Consider the following 26,690-nt stretch of genomic DNA (forward strand, 5'->3'; position numbering starts at 1 on the left):
TAGGTCTTCTTTCTCTTGGGAAGCTGTATGAAATTCTTGCAGACTGAGTATTACGAATTACTGCTGCACCTATAGGGAGGAGATAATGTCAGCATGTACCCTTTTTACTAGATGCTGATGTATAGCTACAATAATCAATAAAATAATTATCAACCCATGTTTTGTTGAGTGTTTTTGCAATGGCAATGTTCAGTAAAGCATGACTTCAAGGGTAGCTGTGTATTTCTTAGTTGAATGTTGTGTTGAATGTTGAACAAACTGCTGGTGTTTAAGGGATGAGGAACCATTCTGAGTAAAAACAGACTTCAGAACACGTGTCTGAAAAAGGAAATTGTGATTTATAGCTATGAGATTGTTTGTAGATTGTTTGTATTTAGTCTTGTGTTTATAATAAAATATGCATACATACTTGTTTTCTTTTACCCAAGCCCTTCCATGAGCTTCTTGTCAAATACTCCAATTACGTGGTTAGAGCAATAAACACTTTGTTTTTTACTGATATTGGGAAGGTAGATCCAGTGTTTGTGGAAGAAAAATGGTTAGGTAGCTCTAACTGCAGGGTCATACCATGTACTGAGTGACATTTGTAGAGAAGGTTGAGGTGGTTAGGTTCTTACATGTATCTGACATGAAGATTTCTTAATGATGTAGAATCAAACTTGCTAACTGGATCTTAGATTGATAGTTCAGGATGGGAATCTCCAAGGAATCATTGCTGATAGGTGTTAAGTATATACTCAATAAATCTGATAAACAAGTGGACTTCTGCAATTCAGTGTGTGTTTTTAATTGCCATAGAATGGAAAGGTCATCTTCTTAACTTCTAATTATACCTTTGGTTAATGCTGTTATTACTGTAGCTGTAGGAATTGTAGGTGGTTTTTTTTATACAGTATACTAAAATACGAAAAGGAAGACTGTGAGGCATTGTGACACATGCTTCTGATCCTTTCTCCAAATGTTAGTTGAGCATGTTAGATTGAATTTTCCAAGGAGTGATTTATAAGAAAAATGACTTCCATGTATGGCCACTTAATGCAAAGCTGGATCTAATCAGTTTATATGGTTAGTACTGCAGGTGGCCATATACTTTAGGCTGCCAGCCTGCCTCTGGAAAGTATGAAGGGGTATCAGTAAGAATAGAATAATAATTTGTGAGTACTTAACAACTGAAGTCCACATCCTTCTTCCGCCCGATTATTTTCTTACAAACCTGCTTTCTGTTCTAGGTGCCTCATAGTATATGTATACTTACTTATGTGTCTTGTGGGTTGTGTGAATTATTTTTTTAGTGTTTTTGTTTGTTATTTTTTAAAAGAAGTTTAATTTGGTTCAGTATTACTTCTTGTAGTTAAGAAGGTAACCTGGGTGACTTTCTAAGAGTACCCCATAGTTAAGAGACATGTGAATGATGGTTTTCGGAATGGAGAACCAGAGGCAAAAAAAGCATTTATGTTGAACAATTGATCTTCCTGTTTCTCAAATAAAGTTTTTAAATTTAGTGTGTTAAAACCTTGCTGAGATGATGTCTGTCACATAACACGTTCTCTCAGTAATGTGGTAAGCATCACTTATGTGATTCATACGTAAAGATCCTTTTCCAGGATATTTATGGTAGAAAGCCACATGATGAACTGATGTTTATGAATATGACATCAAACTGCTAAAGAAAAATATTAACCTGAAAGTGTTAGTATGCTTCCTGAACTGTTGTTAGGTGCCACAGGTCTTCTAAATATGCATGTATAATACGTTCTTTTTTCATATAACAAATTGATATTACATAATGGTTATTACTGAGTTTTGGGACTAGTGGTAATGTGTTCTTTAAGTGTGCTCTTTCTTTGAATAACTAAGGAAGATGTGTACAAGTCTCTCTAGTGTGGTTTTCTTTTTTGTTGTTGTTTTTAATTTGCATTTTAGTCTGCTAGTGTTGTTTCCATGCCTAAATAGTTTGGCATATAAGGGCTGGCCCAGCTTTAGCCATAGTTGAAAATGTAGGAGTAATAAAGATCTTGTCAATAAAGACTGTGTTTTTATGGAAGAAAAAGAGTCTAGAGTAGCAGTCAACCTTTTCTGCCTCTTCTACAAGATTCTTCTAGTTTTAAATTACTTTTTGTGATTGTTGGCACATCACAGAGTGTGGTTGGATATGCATTCTAAGACTTTTTTTTTTTTTTTTTTCCATGAGAGCTTGCTGGGAAATAGGAAGATGAGTCAGGGTTATTGTCAAAACATTTTCATTGTAGTTTTTAGTAATGAAAGCCTGTTTTAAAAATTTCGAGTATTCAAAACAATTCTTTGGTGTCCTGTTCTTTTTTAAAATGAAAGAAGAGGCAGCATTTTGTTTCTGGTGAGATAAAAATCTTTGACTTAAAAAATTTGATTTATATTGCAGTTTATCTCCCGTTTATCAAATCGTCACTAATTATAGTACTGAAAAGGTTCTCTAATTGCTGAAATTGCCTTTAGCATAACTTCCTTTGAGCTTTGCAACAATTTTATGCTGACCATATGCCTCTACTCAATCTGGGGTGTGGATTTGTGGAAGCTGTTTTAAAACTTATTTTAAAATATGAAATTTTTAAAGAATGCTGATTTTTTTATTATGCTCCTTAGTGTCTGAAACCAGTTTGTCAGAGCCTTATAGTAGTATATCAGATTCTGAAAGCAGCAGTTAATGATTATAAATTAATCTATGCCATTGATTTGTTACGTTTCAACATGTAGATACAAAGGAATCAATAAAAAGTGTGATTCTTCTGGAAGGATTGCAGAAATAAGAGATGTTTGTATTAGACAGTGGCAGTTTAGATACAGAGATTTTTTGACCTCCGAAGTCTCATCTTTATCTTTGTTTTGGTTTTTTTTTTACTGTTGGATAATATAAATTAAATCTGATATTACCCTTTCCTAATGAAGCTTAGAATGGACACCCCACCAGTAGCTTTAGAGCTTTTCTGTGGCCTAGCAGGGGCCAGCTTCTAAGTTTTATGTACCAAGCTTGACGGGCCAGGAGAATTTCAAATGTAGTATATGTAGAACTCCTTTTGCGTGTTCAGGGGAAATACTGCACCACTTCAAAGAAGAAAATGAAATCCTTATCTGTGGCTGGTGTTTGTGAACAGTTAATGAAAACGAGATATACAGGGATGGAGTATTCAACATAGAATTGGATGTGAATAAGAACAGTAGGGAAACAGTATTTTGATAAGAAGAAGGGAGAGTGGTTTTATTTTAAATAACTGTTTGAAATAAGTACATTACGAAACAACTATTTAGAGAGGTCTGTCATTTTACAATTTGGATCACATGGCACTTCAATATTTCTGGGTAAGATTTGTTTCAGTTGAATGAGGAGAGAGTTCTGTAAAGTTTACAAAGAAAATTTTGGATGGGGAATAAGAGGGAAGAATAAAATCACGAATTTGCTAAAAGTAACCACATGTGAAATGGTGGAAGGCAGTTGCCAGCCTGATGTGTTTGACAGAGTTTGTAGTTGTCCGAGATACCATGAACTGACCCAGGACCCTTCTGCAGTTCCATGTGCCATGCACTAAATGCTTTGCTCATTTTGCAGCAAAAGAAAGAGAGGATCTGGACAGCACTTGCATTTCTTAAACAATCTTACTACCTTTTTTTGAGGAAGCCTTGTCTTCTGCCTGGATGAGACTAGTTCTGTTGGGGCAAGTAGGGAAAGATGCTAGTGCAATTAAAGATGTGTGTGTGTGTGTTTTGAAAATAAAGAGCCGACTTAAATTTGTTTTCTTTCTGGCACTTGCCACCTTCTCTGTGTTTTGATTTTACAGATGTTGTTCCTTTTATTATGTTTTTAATGTAAGCTTTGTGTCTTTTCTTAGCTGGCAATCAAGAAATGTCCCAAAATGGATCATTGTCAGGCCTGGAAAGTAAGTTTATACAAACTTGCCACATAGGCTAATGGAGTAACTGACAGCAATAGTAAGTTTTATTCTCCACTGGCTAGAATTAGCCCAGATTAAACTTGTTTTATAAGGAAGTTTCATTACAAAAGTGAGGTTCAAGAATCCTGAATACTTTCCTGACTTTGGGGGGCATGTGTTCAGCAAGTACGCTGGCCTTGCTAAGTCCATTTCATTTACCTCAGCTTCTCAAGATACTTTGTTTTGATCCCTTGTTCCTTAACACAGTCCTGTATTTCTCTTGAGTCCCTGTCTTTACGTCAGGGTTCAGGTGAGGAGCTGTGTTCCACATCCTCTTGCATCCCATTGATATGGTGCATGGGAGTGGTAGGAAGAGAGGTTATCCTCAGCCTTCTTGCAGAGTCATTTGATCCCATCCCCAAACTACTTCTAATTTTTATTCCCATTAGCTTCTACCAAGCTTCATGTACCAGTCTTTGTTAGACTGGTGGAGTTCTTATTTTCTCTGCCATTGAAATGGTACAGCTTTTTTTTTTTCTTTTGTTCTCTGTGACCTGTGATATTGTTAAAAGTTAGTGAAGCAGTGAGAATTGTAAAATTTCTTCCTACTATCAGTTCCTTATTCATGACAATATGTATAAACAGCATCCCTAAACTTTATTTGTCAGCTTTGTAGGCTTTTCTCTGCATTCAAATATGCTTATTGCAGAGAGAATCAGGGAGTTACATAGTTAAAGAGAATGATTCTGTAGTTTCAAAAAAAAAAATATGTAAATGTGCACTCCTGACAAAAAGGGTTTTCTGCATCCAGTTGCATTTTCCCACTGCCTTCTTGTGCCAGCACTAGAATTTACTTGGCCACCTACTTGTAAGTTTTTTGCCAGGTCTAGTGTTCAGCTGGATCAGTTCCTTGAGTTAGTTTACTGTGCAACCACACAAGTGCTAATGCCTACAAAAAGGAGGTTGTGGAAGCCTGCGGTCAGGCTTAAAGTGAAATGGAGCAATAGCCTGCATGAAGAGGACCTTCTTAGAAAGAAGTGGCAAATAGCACTGCTGAGGTGTCTTTGCGGGGAAGCAAAGTTTGAACTTGAACAGTTTATAATGTTGAGTTGCACATTCAAGTTCTTTTATAACATTTCAACAGACCTGGTAACATACTTAATCATCAAACATATAAACTCTCGGTACTATGATCCAATTTAAAAGTTGGCCCTGTTTTTAGTGCATGGTTGGGTCAGATGAGCTCCAAAGGTCTCTCCCAACCTGAATTATTTTATGATTTTTGGTTTTGTTTTAAGCTGCCATTTAAATTGGCTTTCAGTCTCCAGTTGTGGCTTACAAGTGGTAAGAAATCTTTTCTGCATAAAATACCAGTATTTGCTTAACTATTAAGTGTACTAGCAAAAAAAAAAAAAAAAAGGCTATCTTTAGAGAGGTGTTTTGTGGGAGGTAGTGAGACATTTTAAGTCATTCAGATGCTTGTCAGCTAAATAGCTAGTATTAAAATTCTGTGCAGCAAATTGCTAAAACATACTTTTTTTTTTCAAATGGAACTCCTGTTATATAAATAACCTTTGGAAGAGGAGTGTTCCTGTGTAATGAGTCACTGCACAAAGTTTTGTCTGCTACACCCTGATGTGACTACAAAATTCTCCCTAGGAGTTGAAAATTTGAAACAGGGCTAACTGTTTTCAGCTGAAGCAGTCTAGAATTATGTACCATGAAGTTGTTACTAGAAATACGAAACTAGTTTTACTTGGCTGAAAATAACTGTCATATGACAGGCAAGCATTACATTGTCATTTGGCTGTCCTTATCATATAGCAGCATGGGTCAAGTTTACATTAGTTCAATTACAGGCACTTTCACCTAAGAGATTTACATTTGTGATGTAAATTGCATACCTTTTTGCATCTGTTTTAATGAAGACTTTAATTGAGAGGGTGTAGGACAGACTCTAGCACTGTTGTTTTTCATAAACTTTGCTTTCATTCCTTTGGTTAGATACTGGCTCACATGAATTATCCAAATGGCCTGAAGTAGTTTCCTTGGGAAGATTTTGAAAGACGTAACACCTAATGTGGAATTAAATGTATTGACAAGCCATTGTCTTGTATCCCATGGCTGCCTACCTTAAAAGGAAGGTGGGAAGAAAGAGGGCGAATCTCTAAAAATGCAGTGTCTTTCTGTTTAATTTTTAAAAGTAACCACAAGATATGTTGAAGCATGAAGGTAGCTATGAAACCTTAATTGTTCCGATTTGAATTAATTGTGCAGTATTAAGATCAACACTTTGCTCTTAAAATTTGTGAGTGTTCATTTTTAAAATAGCTTACTAAAAAAATGGATCATGGAGAGGAAGACGTTGCGGGGAGAAGCTCAAATGGAATTTATCTGCTCAGGAAGCTCATAGTTTGCTTTATATTTAAGCTTTATTACTGCTTCTTTGTAATACATGTTTCTTCATGCCTTATTTCAGATCTGCATTGCTTGATGTAAGAAAATGTATCTGTGCTTTCTCAGATTCCCTTCTTCATATAGTGTATTCTGTAGACTGTTAACCTCATCAGCTTTGAAAAGCAATAGTGAATAAGTTACAACTTTATATCCAAAAACTTGACAAGAACTCTTGTGGCATTCTTTTGCAGGGAAACATATTACAAGACATGTGCTGAGCTGTGAGTTTTTGTGCAGGCTTATACAAAAAAAACTCTCAGGACTTGTTGGTAGTTTGCAAGTTGATCTGTCTGCATGTTTCAAGCAGACTGTTAATGTAATGAATGTATGATGCTTCAGATGAGGAAATGTCTTTTCTTAATTTGTTAATATTTCCTAGTACAGTAAGCTTGCTTGTCCAAAATTTTGAAAAATTATAATTTGTGTTGGGGCAAGTCTCTTCCCTTCTCCCCCAGTCTATTGATTCATCTTGTTAATTGTTGAACTAGAATGCTAAATTCTCTTGTATGTGTGGCTAGGAAGTTGTCTTAGTCTAGTAATCAATTTTATGATGCAGACTGAATTTATATTTTAAAATGCTGTGTTCCTCACCCAGTGACTTTCTCCTAAAATACTTGAACTAGAAAAAGAACACTTTTCCATCCACCCACCCACCCCCTGCCAGTTAAATGTCAAATAGCAGCCAGGAAATGATAAGAGAGTGTTTCATGGGGGGAACAAAAAAACAGTGTTCAGTCATTTGACTTGTATGTGATATAAGAATATACAATAGTGATTGATATATTAATTTGTAGTAATTTCTTGTTCTCTATCTGTTCATGGTAGTCTTTATTTTGGTTTATATTCTAGGGAAAAGTATTTGGTGTTTTGAAAGTGTGTTTTGTTTTTTGTTTTTTCTTTTTAGGGTGTGTTAGGTATGAGTACTGTGTTGATATGAATGTGCCTACACTGTCCACATTCCTTAGATAAAATCAGTTTTCTTATTTTTGTCTTTATAATGAGAATTTTCTACTAAATTTGGCTATGTATAAAGCTTTCTAAAAAGTCACATATGATATGTGCTTGTCTTGTTTTGAGGTCTTAACATAGATTTATTATAACAGAAAACTTATTTGCCAACAATTGGTTTTTTCCAGTTTCTTGTGTTTTGAAAGTTTTGCAATTATAGTCTGAAGTTTCTTTCCAGTAGGTGTTCTATCTTTCATGAGTTCTCTAAAGTGAGTAACAAAAATGTTACCAATCTGTTCACTTTGTTACTTTGATTTACCAAAAAAAACCCCCCAATGAAGTTTGGGGCTTTTTTTTTCCTTTTTAGTTTATTAGAGTAGTCCATTACACACAGAACCATAGTACCAGCCTGAAAATAGATTTGATTTGGAAGTAACTTTTTACAATTCAATTTCTCATGTAAGAATGCAAACTTTAATTTTACTATATGAGAGATGAGGAACTAGAAATGTGTTATTTTAAAACAGTAATTTAGGGTTAAGTGATTTGCTTCTAGTACATGCATGTTGTTACTGGTGTACCTGCTTCCTTTATACTGAATTTTTCAGTTTTCTGGCACAGCTAGGAAGGAAGTTTGTTATACTAATATCACCATTGCAATACTTCTGACAAAGCTGTCAATAGAAGTACAAGTGTATATACCTGAAATTAAGTAATTTTGCCCTTTTTCAAATTTTTGGTGGATTTTTTTTTCACTAGTGCTTAAGCCTCTGTTGGGTTTGGGGAGAGGGTCTGCACAGTGTTATTCTGGATATTATGCAGGAGTGGGAGAGAATTGTAGTGGGCAGTTCTTGTTTGGACATAGGTGTAGACAGGACCATTAAGGCCTAATGGACAATTTTTGAAGATGTTAAAACATTTACCTAGGAAATGGGTAATGGGAAAACTCTATGGGATACTGGGGGACAGTCTGTGGTGGTTCTGGCTGAAGACATCCAAATTTTCATCTTCACTTGAAGTGAGTTTGGTATTTAGGATGTAGAATATTTGGCAGATACTTTGTAAAACTTTTTTTAGCGTAAGAAGTGGAGGCATTTGTGCTTGAAGTGAAACTCTGCTAAAGGGATGGAAGTGATTGTAGCTTTTACTTACAGTTGCTTTAAAGCATTTATCCTTGGCTGTAATAACACTGATTTACATCTATGTCCTCAGGGTGCAAGCAGAAAAACCGTAGAATATCATTTAAGGTTCAATTTATTGTAAAGCAGTACAAATGTATCCACGTGCCAGAGAGAGGGGATTAGTGCATCAGTGTTCCTAAAATTAATAGGTTTTAAGCTCTGACAGATCACTTAAGAATTTCATCTACTGTAAAGTTATGATTCTTGATTCCCATGTAACGCATAAGTTTCTAGTTTAGATGTAACCTGTAAGAACTTATGAGGTCATTTGCTTCTTTGCTTGAGACTCGCAGTGCTTGGGGAGATGGTTTTTCTTGTCAACCCCACTTGTCCTGCAGGTTTCTGTTTGTTCTGGTTTCTTCTTCCAGCAATCAAAGTGATGAACTCCAGCTCTGCTTTCTGCTGCTGTGATTGTTTGCATTGCCAGGCACATGGAAATAGCATTCCTGTCTGTCATACTTTAGTGAAGAACACAATGTATAAGTAAAGCTGTTATTACATTGCGATCTCCCACTGAGTAAGTGGAATGGTAAAAACCTCTGGTTTGGAGCAGCTCAGATCAGTCAATGGCGTGGGATTTGAGATGTCACTATTTTAACAAAGAGTAACCATATGAGCTCCTGAGGATTAAAGAGAACATTGAGAAGGAAACATTGAAATACATATCTTAAAGACTGTTTTCATTTTTTCCAACATAGTTTACAAGTTAGTTTTGATTGCAGACATTTCCATAGGCAGATAGATCTTCAACTGTTAAGACAAAAGCCTTCCATTTATTTAGTTAGAAAGATGTGTGTGGTAGATGAATGTTAAGCTTGCTGACTATTTGATGTCCTAACAATTTTTCAGATACATTGAGCAGTCAGGACTGTATCAGATGCAGAAAATCATATACAGCAACAAGAATGGTGGATTTGATTTCAACATCCCTTTGATGTTGAAAAGGAATAAAATCTTTGCCTTCTTTTCCTCAGAGGCTAGTTGTACATAGAAAAGCCTTTATCAAATTCTTGAAAATACTTTCTTCAGCTGGAATGATATAGTTGCAAATTATCTGCTATTTATGCAGACTTCTGAAAATAACTCTGGCATTTTACTCACGGGGTTTGATTTCGTTTTAACTGTCATCACTTCATTCTTCTAAAACTCAAGTGATGTCTTTTGCAAGAAAGCTATTACATGTGATTAAGAGCTGTGTACAGATCTTAGACTGCTGAAAATATCTGGTAGTTTTACTGGGCTGGAATTCAGGCCTAAACCAACACAGTCAACACTAAAAGCCATAAAAAAGTCTATTGCCAATTAGCACACACAATTAAGTTTGCTATATGAACCAAAATGTAGATTCATCCTACTGAACTTGGGCACCTCATTTCAGAGATGTAAGTCTCCTTCTGCCATCTGTCTTTAGTCAGTGGGAAGGGATGAGATGAATTTTTTGCAGGACATCCCTTTTCTCTGTATAATAAGAACCTAGAGTAATGAGGTCATAACTTCACTGCTACTTTTTACATGCCTAAGTTTAGCGAGGAATAATGTGGGCCACAGCTGATAGATTTTAATTAATATGTGTAGTAAATACTCTGTTGTAGAACTTCTAAAAAAATATTAGCACCGTGCAGCAGCATCTGCTGTAAAATCTGCTGAGAGTTTAGGAGCTGACAGTGACTTGGCTGCATATGTTACTTTCTGCATGTGCACAGACATTAACCTCTTCTTCAAGAGAAATACGGGCTAAGGAACATTCTGCTTAGGAGCAATCAAATAAAGTGGCACAGTTATTCTGGCATTGCCACGGACAAGATTTCTTCCAGCTAGATTTTAGAGAACTCATCGAATAGGTCATTGATTATTTGCAGTTCAGGCAGTTATCTTATAATTGACAGAAATTTCTTTTCACTTGTAGAATACTCAGTTTGTTTTTAGGCACAAGGTGTTCAGTTTCCACTTGGATCTAGAATTTGCTGAAACTAAATTTAGACATATAAGTCTGAACTGATTGGAGCTTTTGTTTATGGTCAGTACAAGAATCTCCAGAGGACTCTATCAGACCATAGGAGAGATGTTTCAAGATACCACATGTATCTCTCCAGAGGCCCTTATTTCTCTCTAGTAATGATAAAGCAGGTGTAGAGTGACTAGATTGTTCTTGGGCATGTAAAAAGTAGAATTTTTAAAATTCAAGAAGAATAATTCAGCAATTGCATACTGGTTACCAGTATTCGAATCTTTAAAATTGGAAACCTTTGAAATTGCTGTGAAGCCACATATAGGTAAAAAGGCTTGCTGAGATGTAAAAAGAGTCTTCCTGTTGTTGTAAACTGCAACCAAGATCTAGTGGGTATGGTCTGATTATCTCTGTTCCAGCTATATACTGCACAAATATCCAAAGTGGGACAATAGGTGTGGATTAAAATGCAGAAATGGTGAGCAGCTATGCACGCTTGATTGGGCATGCTACCTTGAAATAAATTGATGGTATTATTGGAAATCTTTGGTGTATATACTCAAGATAGTAGTTTTTTTCCACGGTCTCTGGTTTCCCTGAAGGGCTGGTTTTGTAACTGCTTATGTAAAAACCAGAGTATATTCTTTCACAACACATAGGAACTCCCCTTTAAACATATGTAAATAAAATAAGTGAATTTACATTAAAAGGAGAGAAATTAAAATGGAGTATCATTTAAGATATATATGGCCAAATGTTAAACTTCCCAAACAACAGGGGAAGGCAGATTCTTTAGTTCCCAGTAATGTTTGAAAATTACCTCAGTTCAAAAAGATGATTTATATATTTTAGAGTTTATGATCACTTTCTTTCCCTATTTTTTTAAGATGGAAAACTTTAACAGAGGCTGGAGAAGGTTTTGATGCAGAGCATTGTAAGACAACTATTTTGAAAGAGGTTATCAGTGATGGTTTGCAGTTATAACATGAAAGTATCTGTGTCTGCAGGAAGTTAGAATCTCAGGAGATGTTTCCTGGAACCAGGCCCTGCAGGAATTTTGGTAGGGTGAAGGGGAGCATTGCAAGCTCATGACTGGGCTTTTAATCTCTATTTAGTCATTTGTATTTTTGTATTTCCTAGTGATCACTTAAAAGATGTCATCTTCTTGAAACCTTGTTATTAATTTAAAAGAATAAAGGTCAAATATTAGTTTTAAGCTCCAGATTTCCTCCTTATAGCAGTATTTTTTTCCCTTGGCTTTGCTGATGTGTAAAGACTTGCATGGAAGGACAAGTGACTGAACAAATGTTGCTGTGTATGCAAGTCAAAGGATCAACAGGACCATCAAATATTTAGGCATGTAAATTTACTCATTTTACTTCAATTCCACTTGAGGGGCCTCATCTTCCTTTTTGCTAATGTGGGCTTTATTATGTTGCAAACTCAGATGTGTCAGCCAGGCAGTATTCATCTGTCTGTGGATGATCGTAAACTTGTAGTGCTCTGGATGGTGTATTTTGGTATTGAATTCACTTTCTGATGAAAACCATTGTACAGTTCTAGAGACACACTGCAAGCACATTTTGTCCTCACATTGTTCTGTATGTAGGCTAGAACAGCAACTTCTGTAAGTGTAAAATTCTATTTATTTTCAATTTTCATTAAAAATAGTAAAAAATTGGTTCTTCAGCGTCAATGTTAAGTCTCAAGACTGGGCTGTCAATTTTGTTTTTTAGCACTGTATTTGTCTTGGGCACTGTATCCACATTCCAGGGCAAAATTGTATATGTTGTGTCCACCTGCTGAAGTATTCTTCCTCTGGCCCTACTGAATTCATAGGAGTTTGGCAGCTGACTTTACTTGGACCAGGATTTTACCCACCTTTCTAATTCCAGAATAAAAAATTAAAACTTTGCATTTATGTATGAAAACCTACTGCTTCTGACCTTCACACAATATTTTCTGTTGGTGACTGTGTGGCTGACAGAAAGCATTGGTCTTGCAGGAGATTTACAACTTGCTGGATGTTCTGCTGTACAGATGCCATATGTGTCAGTCCAGTAGCTTCAGCATTCATGTTTTCCTCACAGGATGCGGTTTCAGTAGTATCCTTTCCTTCTGCAGGTTTGATATAAGTACACTTATTCTGCTTTTTCGAAAATAGCTCCTTGGATAAGGGGTGCTAAGATCAGTCATGGGACAGATATTCCAGCTGAAAGATAGGCTATTGAAACAGATCCATGATTTGTATGAATACAGAAATTACAAGCTATGGGCACAGATTGAAAAACCTTTTCAATATATAATGAAAATAGCTTTTCTACTTCAAACCCAAGTGATATTACTGGGTGGGGATTTGGTGGAGATTTTTATTGACGTTGAACATTATTTTCTGTCATTTGATGAAGATGTTTTTCCTCTAAAGGATCTTTTGTTGGTAACATGTAAAGTCAAAATAGTAAGACTGATATTTAAGGAGGAGATTAATAGTTAATTTAGTTGGGAGTAGTCTGGGTTTTGGTTCCACCTTGTAACTCAAACATATGATGTAGCATACCTAAGTTTAGAAACTTGGTTTAGCAGGGAGTGCTTCAGTGCCTTTCCTTAGCAACCCATCCCACCAAAAACACACTAGAGCTGCCCTTCCTGGTCTGTACTGAGGAATGGTAGCAAATTCTATGGTTTTAAGGTGGAGTTTATAAACAGAAATAGGATAATGATGCCAGCAATTGCAGGGGATTGGAATTCAGTGGTCAGAGTGTTTTCCAGTTATGTATTTCCTTGGTCTTGTATTTCCAGTATGATCCTGCATGAGGATAAGGGCTGCCCTAAAAATCTAGAGCATCAGTTTTTCCTTAAGTAAACTTATCTGATACAAGGGAATTCCTAAAATGGATTTTTTTTTCCTCAAGAGTCTGAGCATTTTTGAGGTAGAAGGGATGAAAGAGGATATCAGTAGCTACTAAGGGTTACAGCCAGCCTTTTCAGAAGCTGAGAGGATATTCAGGGAAGGATAACTCCATAGTACTACTTTGTTTTTTCTTTTTCCTTAGACACCACCTCTGGTTGCTGTGTTAGCTGCACCTTTGATCTCACCCAGTGCAGAAGTTCCTATATTATGTGTTGCCAATGAAATGTGTGATACATTTTGCGTATCTTTTTCTAACAAATAACACATACTGTCTTCTGTGCTGAAATACAGGCCACTGAGAGGGACAAAATTGTTTTGGAGAGAATAGGGAACAAATATCATAAATCTTAGAAATTTTGGTGTGCACCTGATCATTAAGAATATTGAGCTTTGTATAAGAACGTGGTATAAGAATCTTGTTAAATGCTTGAATGGAATAGCCACAAAGAGTTACACATGTAATCTGTTCGTCATCTGATACCTGATGGTATCAGGCTAACCGGGGCTTTTCTCCCCACCATTTGTTGTCACTGTGTTAACTGAGACCCAAATTAAATATTACTGCTCTTTTCAGTTTTACATTATTAGAATGTTTTGCTTTTTTGTTACTCTCTCAGCAGAGTTTTATAGTTTCAGAGAGAGTTTATCACTGAATATTTACAGGTTCAACAAAACTGCCAGACAGTCTGTCTATACCCTTTATGCTTTCTGGATTTTATATGGTAAATTTCTAGTTTTTCAGCTAAAAATCCTACAGGGGGATTTTAGAATGCCTGTTATATCTTGAATGGTTTCTGATTATGTTTAAAAAATGTTTTAATACTAAGATGGATGGATAGTACTGGATGCAGTGCAGTACCTAGAAGTTAAACACTTTTGCTGATGTTGGGAGGCAGGTTCAATCAAAACATGAGTGTGCGTATATTTTCTTTTAGTGTCAGAACTAAATAATAAGCATATAAGAGCTAAATAATGACCATATTCTACAGACTTGCTTGATTTTTTTTGGATGAAGATTAACCCATCTTGAATTTGCAGGCTCCGATACTGTATTTTAGCTTGAATACCACAAAAAAACCCCAGTTCTCCATTTTGCTCTTTATTTTCAAATATAAATTTGCAGTTTGCTCACCCCCAAACCAATGATATTTTGTCTTGTCAGAGTTCTTGTAGACTTGTTTTAAATGTATTGTGAGTTATAGATTACATTTAGAAAAAAAAAAAAAGAAAAAGTTTAACTTACAAAGTTTGGAGTTCAGTACATGGAGATGTTTCATGCTAAAATGTGCGCATTGAGTCATAGGAGATCATTCTGCTTTTCAGTAACTAGCTGCTGGTAAATCAGTTAAAGACAGGAAAGGACATTTAATCTGCCTGAGAAAGAGGACAGGCAGTCTTGCAGAAGGTGGTCAGTACTTTCTGAGCACTTTCCTGAAAGTTGATGTCCATTTTAGTCCTCACAGAACACCTGCGTGGTTACCTTAGAGAGATTAGCTATGTAATCTAGCAAGTGTTAACAGAAGTAAGATCTCCTTGGTGAAGGAACCTTAGTCTTAGTGAAGCAGAGCTCCTGAGTACAGGGGTTAGTAAAGTGGGTAGTGGGTCAGTGGAGTAAAAGAAGAAACCTTCAACATTTTACATAACAGCATCAAGGATGGCTGACAATTTGATGCAGAGCCCAGCACTATTTTTCATAGCTGTAGACAATTTGAAGGGTAGTAAGTTGTGCTGCAACACTGGTTGTATAAGCTATTTTGAAAGCTAATATTTAGTGGTCCAGAGAGGAAAATTTTTCTTCTGTTGACCATCAAGAGCGTAAGACGCTCTGGCATGCAGTGGAGTGGCAACATGTCTGGATTCTCGAGGGAACTGAAAAGGAATTTGTTATACAAGCTTAAAAGTACAAAAGATGTCATATTTTTGAAATGTGACAAAGTGAAAATTAGGTGCTAATGCCTTTATAAATTTTTTAAACCCCAGAAGCTCAAATTTCAAGGTATTAAGACTTTATTTGGGAAAGGAGGAGAAGGAATGAAATTACTTTTGAGAATAAAAGGGTAGAGTTGATAACATGTCAAAAAGTAGTACTGTGCAAGATTTTTCGAGTGGTAAAATTCATTGAGTCCTTACAGCTGTGGTTAATGCTATGCCTTTCAGCAGTTTAAACATTTAAAATCTGGGTCTCTGCTTTTGGTAATGATTACAATGCTTGTGGGAATTTGGAGATGTGCTAATGTGGGCTGTCATGAAATGTTTTATTTCATAAACATTGGTTGCACTAGGTGTCTATAACCTGGTGTGACAGCAAGACTTTAATCAGTATAAATGCAGTTCTTGATATTTTCCTTGTGTAGAGTGTTATGATATTTAGTTTTCTATTTTTATTTATTTATTTATTTTTTAACTCTGCTTGTCCCGGCCTTTCATTGGACATCGGCATTTAAAATATAATTGTTATTGCTGTGAATGCCCACTGAAGGTGAGATTGGAAGAGGGCATCCTGCTGTCATAACAGTTGATAGTGAGTTCTGGTCTTCTGAATAAGGAAGTAGTGTAGCTAAAAGCACTATTGTAAATGTGGGTGATCAAAATGTTAAACCAAAGTTCTTATGTTGCTTCACTTTAAGAAGTGCTTAACATCACTTCTGTTCCAGCTGACAATTTAGAAGAATGGTGAAGGGTTAGATGAAGAATATTTTGAAATATTTTTGTTAGGAGTCTTCCACTCCCTGTAAATTTCAATATTGCTATCTTTCATTGAGTCTTTATTCTTGATGGGTTCTGGATGATGGATATGAACTTCAACAGTGTAATTGAAGGACTGGCTTTTGGCAGGTCTGCCAGGCAGCAGACACCAGTCAGATGTTGGGAAAATGTATATACAGGTGACTTGCTAGGTCTTGGTGGGCCTCCTGAACATAATCATGGTTTTAGTCCTTGCATTGCTAGTATATCTAGTGATTTCATGAGTACTTTTAAGTTTAAATCCCTTTATATGAAATATATAGGATTTTTATTATTATATTAAAAGAGATTTTTAAAATTAAAATAAAAAGCCTAGGCATCAAACTGTGAAAAGCATAATGTAATTTCCTCAGTCCATGTATTTATTGTGATGAATTTTTCTCTTGTAGAGAAAGATTAAGGCAAGATTAACCTTTTTATTTAACGAATCAAGTTCAAAAGGCTCTATTTCTTGTTTGCAATAACTTGTTTTGAGTCTGTGCTCATTTTGGGTGGGATAGAGTTAATTTTCTTCATAGTAGCTAGTAATGGGGCTATGTTTTGGATTTGTGCTGGAAACAATTTTATTGATTCAGGGATGTTGTAGTTACTGCTGAGCAGTGCTTACACAAGAGTCAAGGCCTTTTCTGCTTCTCACCCACCCCACCAGTGAGGAGGCTGGGGGTGCAAAAGGAGTTGGGAGGGGACACAGCTGGGACAGCTGACCCCAACTGACCAAAGGGATATCCCACACTGTATGGTGTCATGCTCATCAGATAAAGCTGGGGGAAGAAGGAGGAAGGGAGGGACGTTCAGAGTTATAGCATTTGTCTTCCTAAGTCACTGTTACGTGATGGAGCCCTGCTTCCCTGGAGATGGCTTTAGCTTGCACACATGGCTTTTGCTTTACCTGTTAAACTGTCTTTATCTCAACCCAGAAGTTTTTCCATTTTTTCTTTTCTGATTCTCTCCCCCATCCCACTGCAGGGGGGGGGGGTGGGGGGTGGGGGGGGAGGGTGAACGAGTGGCTGTGTTGGGGCTTAGTTGCCAGCCAGTGTTAAACCACGACAGATTCTCAGGAACGCTTCCTGTCAGATTTGACATATCGTGCCACATTGCTGAAGTTACTTGTTGGAAGTCTCCCACCGTAGGAAGCAGAGATCTTGTTTCAGACATGGTCCAGAAACCTTCATTAACTTCTAGAGAAAAATAGTAGCTAGGTGTGAAAAATACATCTCTTTCTGTGTCATGATATCAAGCTTATGTCAGAGGTTGTGCATGTGGATCCTTCAGAAAATGGAAGCCATTACAAGTTTCCTGCACCTTACTGCCCTCATACACCATCTACTTTTTTTTTCTTAACTGTTCTGTCCCAGTCCAAATTGATCTTTGAAAACTTACAATCCTTTTCCAGCTGGAAAGTAGAAAAGAAGTGTGAACATAGCAATTCAGGAAAAATTATGAGTTCTTAAACTGCAGTGAGAATAAAGCAGTTTGGTTACAGAGTTGACTTCATCTCTGTATTGAAGCCTGATTTACGATATATAGTACTAGTATACTGGTACTTGAAGATAATTCTGAAATTAGGCTGCACTAGAAGATGAATCTGTGGTAGAGGACTGAAGGCTTAAAGTTTTCTGTTTAGAATGAGGTAACAGATGAGCAAAGGAAAGCTATGTGGTTCCTTCTAGCAGACATAATATACTGTGCTTAGGGTAGATTCTGCATCCAGATATGACAGAAACCCAGGCCAATGTATTTCCAGATGTTTTGAATGAAATTTTGTAACTACCAGTGGTAAAGCAAGGGATTTCTGTTTTATGTGTTGTTCTTCAGGTGATTAAGCCAGGATGCTTCTGGAAGTTATCGACGCTGTCTTCAGTTTCTAGGCTGAACAGCTTTCCTCAAATTGGTGTTGCAAAGGTTGAGTGTCAGGCTAGAAGCAGGATTTCCCAGTTCCCTTACTAGCAGACTACTGTTCTGTCATTCTTCCAGAGCAGCTGCTATAGTGCCTATCCCGGAGGATTTTGTTATGGCAAGCTGCTGCTAAGTAGGAGGTTTCTGGGTAGCTTTGTGTTGCGGCATGCTTGCTCCATCTCTGCAAAAATAGCATCACTTAAGCAAATTTTACCTAGTTTTTGTACCAGTGATTCAAATTGCTGAAAAGTAATGCAGTTCTTGTCAAGATACATTTCCACTTTTTCCAATATTTCCATTTTACTTCCAGGTTTTATACTGATCAGAGAGCCATGGCAATGACTGTAGGGCCCTTCCCCACCTCCTTTATCTCTGTATCTTACTGTGTGTGTGTGTTTTTCTTACATTTTTTTTCCCCTCCCCTTAATTTTCTGATGTTTGGGGTTTTTTGTTTGTTGGTTTTGTTTTGTTTATGGACAGTTACTATCAAAACCTGTACTGCTTATTTTATATAGCTTTTAATTTTAGGTTAGTTATACTGATTTACATGGGTCCTTGTAACTGCTGTTTGGTGAAGTACCCTGTGGGCTTTTAGTGTGTTCAACAAAACTGATTTTCTATATTCAGCCTGCTTCTCGATCTTCCAGATGTTTCTGCTGAAATACATTACATATGCAACATACCCCTAATGATTCTCAGTGAAACTGTTTCAAGAGTCCTTGCTTAATCCCCATACTGAAAGCATACAGCACTTGTAATATTGAATGTGCATGTTGCTGTGCAAAGGCTAATCATTTTAATATATTTAAGACTGCAAACACAAAATCCATGCCGAAGCATGCTAAATAGAAACAGAATCAGATTACGAAGAAATAATGGAAATAGCAGTTGTCTGTTGATTTAGTATCAAAGGGCCTGTGGTTAATTGCAGCATTTTTGAGGAACTCTCATTATTAACAATTTAACCTTCTCTTTCAGGAATACTGAATCCTGCAGCTCTGCAACAGTAAATATTTAGTTTGTTTTTCTTTGTAATTCAGAAGATAGGGGAGCTACAGTATTTCAGGGGTTAACAGAAGTTAGGAAGATTATTAAGATAACCCTGGAGGTGGATTACTGCAGTAATAAAAGACAGCCTGGCTGCTCTGCTTTCCTTTCCAGCCCCTGCTTCTTTACCTCCCATTAGAAAGGAGCAGTTGTCCCCCCAGTCTGAGTTTGAGGATAAGCCTCTTCAGGTTGTGTTGAGTAGCAGAAGACTCTGCATGTATTCCTCTGTGGAAAGGAACAAATACTTCACCTACTGCTGCTCCTTGTTTCTCCAGAGAGGGAGGGAGGGAGCGAGTTGCTGGCTGAAGTACATGGGATTAAGCCATTAGTGCTGCTCAGCTCTGTTATACCTAAAATGTCCTTAGGCCAGCCTGCTTTACCGACTGGAAAGTAGTGGAGTGAATAGCAGTTAAATTGAGCTTGAATATCACTATACAACACTCTTTATTCTATTCATGCTGGGATTCTTCTTACTTTTTACTAAATTTCTTTGGCCTTTTTGAGTTACAAGTGCAGTGTGTTTAGAAAAATTAATCTGGCAGTTATACTTCAAAGGATAATTTAATTTTAGCATGTTTCTTTTTTGCCACACCACCTAGCTTTAGGCTTAGTGGTTAAATAACTGTTTATGCTGTGCGTTCAGAAGGTGATTTAGAGCACTTAAATTGGGCTTCTGTTCTGAATTTCCTTCTGTAGGATGCTCTCCCTCTCCACTGATGTTGCGTGAAGACACTATGAAGACTAACTGTGAGACCCTTTTATAATTTTACATTTAAGATGGACAAATGTGCTTTTGATAGAGAGGAGGAATTTTGTATGTAATTTTAGCTTTCCAGAGTAAGCAGAAGGGATTGATATCTAATGTAAGAGATATTTGTGAAATAACTGGAAAACTGTTCAAGTATACTTAGTTACATTGTAACTGTATCAAGAAACTTGGTTATATTGTGTGACCTTGTCATTAATTAATTAAAAAGTTACTGGTATAGTTTCTTTAACATTTTCGTCTGGAGCAACAAGTAATTAAGCAGTGCAAATGGAAGGAATTAGACATAAGATAAGTAATGCTGGCTCAGATGAGTATCTGTTAAACATAGCTGTTACAACACATTATTTTAAAAGTAGTCTAAAATTGAATTCTATCCTTTAATCGGGGGGAGGGGTGTGGGTGAATAGAAGGGAAAAAAAGCCAATAATATACAATGGTGTGGGGGTTTTATTTTGTTTGATTTTTTGTTTGTTGGTTTGATTTTTTTTTTTTAATCTAAACTGCTTTTATTGCTTCCTTTTCTTAGCTTGCTGTAATACACAATTCATGAGAAAGTGATTGATTTGTAACAAAAAAAGTTTTTACTTTATGGAATACTCTGGTCAATAGCAGTAGTTTCATACTTTTAATGTAGATGCCATTTTTGTTGTTTCAGTACATGTAAATATTACTTAGGATCTATGTATTAATCATTAAAAGGAAGTTAAATAGAAGTTACATTAAAATTAAGAAGTTAAATTAATAAAAGTTAAGGATGGAGAAGGCTACAAAGATAATTTTAAAAAGAAGTGTTTTACAGTGAGTGGATAAGTGAATAACAACAACTACTGTACAATTTATATTTTGAAGTAAATTAATACCTGTAACTTGTGGTGAAAGCAATTCACCATTACTGCCAGAAGGGTGTTGTAATTTCATTCTTTCTGATTTTCTTGTCAATCATTGCTTCTGGTGACATTTATGTAGATACATGAAACCTCCCTTATGTGAATGAAGAATTATGTTTAAGGCAGCAATCTTGTTATTAATTGCAGGACGAAACTCACTTGATATAATTTGCTGATTACTGTTTGACTTTTCAAAATTTCCGACCAATCCTTAGTCAGTGGGGTTTGTGTTTAATGGTTATTACTCTTTGTCTAGCCCTGTTTCCTTAGAAAGATGCAGATGATCATCTGAGCAGAAAACTTAGTTAATTTAGCCAATATGAAGAGCATATATGGAGAGTTTGAATATTAAAATAATTGTGGGTAAGAAATGTTTCAGCTATTATTATGGAAATAGGAGCTTGTTAGTTTTCTTTTGTCCCTGTTTTGTTTTATTGTCTTCCAGGACAGAACAAGGAACTGCATTCCTTGGGCTCTTTCTGGTATTTTATTGATTGTTACAAAAAATAATGTGTTCTGAATTGAGGTTTTGACAGTGTTGGATATGAGCACATCAGAAATAGGAAATAAACATGAGAGTTGTTTAGGGCTGAGCACAAGCAGTTGTGTGAGAAAGCTAAATCGTGTATTTTTAATGTGCAGAAATGCATCTTTTGAGCACTTCCAAGTATTTTTCAATATGACTGTTAATGTCAGAACATTCCTGGAAAATGTAATATTAAAATGCTTTTGGTGTTGAACATGGTCATTAGGGTATTTCTTGCAACAGTTCTCTCTAGTTATACTTCCCTTTGAATAATAACTAGCTACGCCAAGTGGTTGAGATGAGACAGTAATTACCAAACCTGCATGAGCAATTTAACAACAGAAACCAAGTGGAAAGTACTTGTAGAGTTTGACTGTCTTTGCTGAAATCTTGTCTTCTGTCTCTTTCTCTCATGCTTGTCTAATAGATTTTATACAGGAATTAACAGATTTTGCAGATCAGTTAGTCTGATTCCTGCTTGTTTCTGCCATAAAATGTTTGTGCAGTTGCCTCTGTGCTCTTGTGTCAATCCTGACTGATCCAGAGTACCAACTTCCATCCCTCAGGCTTTCCCCAGTTGTCTTTGCATGAGATTGTGTTTGATATCAAAAACTTAAAGCAAAATACAATTTTGCCATTAATATTGCAGTCTTACATAGGCTAAAAATGTATGGAATTGGTAGATTGATAAATGTTTATGCCTTATTTTCAGCCTACTTGGTTGTGGAGCATCTAAAGATTAAATAAAGCTCAACTTTTGATTCAAGGTTGGCAGGATTAAAACTTTCAGTCTTGAAAATGAAAGATTGTGTACTCTACTCTCTGTTTTGGGTGTCAGAATAGACACTGAATACATCTGCGTTATGTTAAAAGTGTAGTGAGTAGAAAAGCAAGGATGAAAAAGGGATGAGAAACAGGAATGGAAGATGGAATTGATTATTTATTGCCTATTCTCATGTGCAATTGTAGAAGTAAACTAGGCTTATATAATTAAGGAGTTGGCTTAGTACTAACTCAAATGTTAGGAGCATGATAGGTGTGGAACACTAAGGGACAAGTAATTATTAAATCTGTGGAAAAATTAAGAACCATGTCCTGTTAAGCAAAGTCTTAGTAAAGACTGTACAGTAGATAAAATTCAAAACTAATAAATTAGTGTTTATGGCTAGATATTAATGTATGTGGCCTCTTGCTTGTTTCCCAACCTATCTCAAACGATTCTGCATAATTCGGGAGTGGATGTGAAGGGTTCTTGATGGGTGCAAGAGAGAGATGCTACAGTTGGATGTATTGAATGTCAGCTGTGTGCATAGCGCAGGGAATAGGGCCTACGCCCTGGGGAGTTTATACCCTAAATCTGGGAAGTTGGATCGCTCTCTGGAGGAAGATGAATTTCATCTGGGCTGAGGTTATATTTAGGAGGGGAAGTCTTTCTCAGTCCAGTGTGGCTCTCCTGTTGATGTCAACTGGATACTTATACAAAAGACATACGATTGTAAAAAGACTTGTACAATTGTGAACATTATAATTCTGTTATATCTTGCATTATTCACAGCAGACAGGTTTGCTTTTGGTATTTCCATGAATTTTCTTTTCCTTTCCTCATCTGTTGTGTTTAATTTGTTGTTTCTTCTTAATTTATTTTGTTGCTGTTCTTTACAACAGCTGTAGTTCATGTTCTCCCCTGTGTGGAACATCTCCTGCGTTCCCACCCTGTGACTGTCACTGATGGCTCTCCTAAGCAAACCAGAATGAAATATTCCCGTTGATCTAGCATCATGCTTAAGAGATAAGTAATTGAGAATTAGCACACTTTCTGTCTGCAGATTCAGAAGGCAAATATTTGAGGAGAGAGATCTAAATGTTACTTATTAGCACAAGGGTTAGCATAGTATTTGTTCTATTTGTTTCTTTAACTTTTTGACCACTGGAAGCAACTTGTGAACCCTGCAAGACAAAAATTGAGTGTAAGCTCTGTTTAGCTATCAATTCATGTACATGCATTAAGTGCTTCTGTTGCAAAGGCAAAAGAATTCAGTATTTTTTCTTTTAAAGAAAGAAACCCCCCCCACCCAACCCTCTAAATTGAGACTTATGACATTCTACCCACCATAATTTTCTAGGAAATGAATTCTGTATAGATAAAACATAATAATATGGTTCCAAAACAGCCCCATACGTTATTATTAACTCTATTCTTTGAATTCACTAACTAAAATAAATCCTATTGAGTGTGAGTGTTTTTGTTATAGTCAAGCAGATAATCAGTCATTCTTGTGTCACTTGTAATGGTTTTGATAGATATATGATACACTTGAAAAAAGTAATTTGAAAAAGATGCCAAGAGCCTCTCTTTTGACAGTGGAAGACAGCAGTATTTGTAATTCTTTAAGAATCCATAGAAACATATGGCTTGCCTTAGTTATGGACCTGGGAATACAGAGAAAGAAACAGAACAGAGAAGTAACTGACCATATTGATTATGGTGCAGGGCCAATCCTCCAGCATAGCTAAAATATGGATGCTTAGATGAAATTAAGGACTGCTCTGAAGGTAAATTGAGTATATTCAAGAATATGTCAGTGCTGATTGTTAATGCAAGAATTTAATAAAAACTAAACAAAGAAATCATTAATGGGGCTTGCTTTCAAATCCAACTTCTTGAAAATACAGTTTTAAGAGTGTGTATTTAACTGACTGTTCACATTTGGGATATATGCATAATAAAAATAACCAGTAGGCACTGATGTTAAAACCAGGGGTACAATCTGTTGTGCTATGAAGAGATTTAAGACTTGGCAATTCAGCTGAGACATTGCTTCATGAAAGTCAGTATATGTAGGTCACAGTTTTTTAGTGTGTTCAAAGGCTCTTTGTGTTTCAGAAGTGTGATCTGCATCTCGGTGTAGAAGCTGTTCATTTCTAAAGAAATGCTTGTTAACTCTGCTTCTACTGAACTGCTTCAGGTTTTTCTCTCTTTTTGCGTACTAAGTATGCTCTCCTCCTGTGTCTGGAAAATTGTGTCTGTTCTTCCAACATTTAATTGGTGTTTTCCTGTTGTGAATAGGCACTTTCTATCTTATGTATATACCGTCATACTTCTGTCTCATACTGATTTCTGCAGTTTTTTAAGAAATCACTAAAAATGCCTTTTGAAGAGCTTTTGACAGAACTTAAATCCGTATTCTTGAGCTTCAGCTTTACTGATTAAATATTTCTAGCCATGATTTTTGATATTGAAAAAGATCTGGCATGAGTGAACGGAAGTAGAAGTGCAATCAGAACTTTGGCAGTCATGTGTGTCGTGTTAAAAACCCCTGAAACATAGGAGGTAAATTTGGTTGACACTAGCTGTGTCAGCTATGCTTTTTTTTTGTAGTTCATTTATAGTGTTAAAGCAATACTTTATTCCAGATGCTACTATTAAATATATGCTTGGATTTGTATCTATATAGTTCAGAAATGAGTTCATATTTTATCGGCTTGAATTCTGATGTTCTTGTCAAGTATGTTAACTGCTCAATGTTGTTCACTGTATACATTGCTCATAGGGAGATCCCTAAGCTTTCCTGTATTATAAATGACTGGACTTGATTAACTAGAAAGCGTTTTGTATTTGTATTAATTTTTTTGTTTGGTGGTTGCTTTTTTAGGTCCATTTTCCAGACACGGAGAGGGCAGAATGGCTCAATAAGGTAAGGGTAGTCATTAGCATCGCTTCCAAATGGGAAGGGGGAGAAGGGAAATCTGAGATTAAAAAAAACAGTGAGGCAAGAATCTGAAAACAGAGTAGTTCTAACTTTCTGTGTTCTTTATACACCGGAAGCTTCTGGTCGTTGATCCAATTAGTCACAAGAAAGATTAAATCTATTTTCATGGTCTTGAAATTGTATGTTTTGGAGAATGACTTTAAGTGGCATTAAAATAATGACAGCTATAATTGTGTGGAACTCTTAGCAGCTTGTAAACACAGTCTTTTATGTTCTACTTGTCTGGGATGCTTTCCAGTTACTGTAGGTTCCTGACCTACAATCTAAAAATAAATCAGTTTTGCAGTTTTGATTTGTATGTGTGATAATCTAAGATAATAGATCTATGTAGCTTGATTTTTTTTTAAAAAAATATCTTTCATTCAAAGAGCATAGAACATGAGTTAATTAGAAAATAGTGAGAAAAAATAAACACTATAGAGTTTTCAGATATGACAGTAAGAGACTGTATTTTTTACATTTATAAACTTTGTGGACTTGACCCATTTTTTCTTATTGCTCTCTTGACATGCAAATAAACTTAACCCCCTTCACCCTTCTCCCCAACATTCAGAGCCAGTGCTGAATGCATATGCATTTGTGGGATAAAAGAAGAAAATTCTTAGTATTGTTTTTCTCCTCCTGCAGTGCTTCAGATTTGTGCAAATGTGTACAACACACAAACTGAGAATTCCAGAAAGCTTTCCTGTATATAAAAAGGAACCAGTTCTTATGTCTGTAATGAACTGTATAGAAAACTTGTATGTTTGAAACTTTGTACAAAATTTTTTACATATACTTCAAAAAATACTTTTTATTTATGTGTGAAGTTGTGTTCCATGTAGATTTTTTTTTCTCTCCTTAGACTGTAAAACAGATGTGGCCTTTTATTTGCCAGTTTATTGAGAAACTATTCCGGGAGACCATAGAACCAGCAGTAAGAGGAGCAAACAACCATCTCAGTACCTTCAGTTTTACAAAGATTGATATTGGTCATCAGGTCAGTGTCTTTTCTAAGAGGCTCTGTCTTACATACCATTGTCATTTAGCCTGTTCAAATCTATGCAAAAATATTTCTCAGTGACACTTTGTGGTAACCCTGATTCTGGTTTTTATTGTAACATTAAAATAAAAATGTGTGTGCTTTTTCAGCAGAGGCTTCATTTCTTTCTTTCTTTTTTTTTTTTTTTTTTTTTTTTTATTCCTGGGGTCTCTGCTTCAGAAATTTGCCTGGGAAATGGGAGAAGACTCAAAGTATAGTAACCCCTAGTCATGTGAAAAGCTTATAACAACATGATTTTAATACTGTTTGTGTAATGCTTTACATCAAGTGAGCAGGGACCATTATCCTTTTCTTGCCAGATGATTCAAGTGCAATTATCTTTCTTGTAACGGATGAACTTTTAATCATGTTATGTATGGAGTTCAATGACAAGGCTGCTGGCTCAGCTTCCAAGGACTGCACATAACAAAGTATCAAGGAGCAGATAGATGTTTATGTTCTGTTCAGTCCCAAGAAAGAAGAGGTCATAATATATAGCTCCTACATGCCTGTAGAAGAGCCTGTTTGACCAGCCCAAACTGAGAATAAGTTACCTATGCTTGCAATAAATTCAGCACTACCTGCTCTTGCCTGCATTAACCAAGACTTTACTTCTGTTGAGATGTAGCTTAACAGTTTTTTTCTGAAGTTGTCTTTTGTGTTCCTCTTGCTTGTCATAAAT

General features: G+C 36.1%; 1 protein-coding gene across 5 annotated transcripts in view; it reads left to right on the forward strand.

Moving 5' to 3' along the window:
- ESYT2 (extended synaptotagmin 2) overlaps positions 1 to 26,690 on the forward strand; it is a 91,605-nt gene that overhangs the window by 8,892 nt on the left and 56,023 nt on the right. For 4 of the 5 annotated variants that reach the window (XM_074868456.1, XM_074868465.1, XM_074868472.1 and 1 more), the window contains exons 2-3: positions 24,871 to 24,912; positions 25,832 to 25,966. In XM_074868456.1, coding sequence (XP_074724557.1) covers positions 24,871 to 24,912; positions 25,832 to 25,966 — 177 coding nt within the window. Of the gene's footprint in view, positions 1 to 19,731; positions 19,783 to 24,870; positions 24,913 to 25,831; positions 25,967 to 26,690 lie in introns of all 5 variants that reach the window. The other variant, XM_074868490.1, reaches the window with a different exon arrangement.

The sequence above is a fragment of the Strix uralensis genome, chromosome 1 (assembly GCF_047716275.1).
Source record: "Strix uralensis isolate ZFMK-TIS-50842 chromosome 1, bStrUra1, whole genome shotgun sequence".
NCBI lineage: Eukaryota > Metazoa > Chordata > Aves > Strigiformes > Strigidae > Strix > Strix uralensis.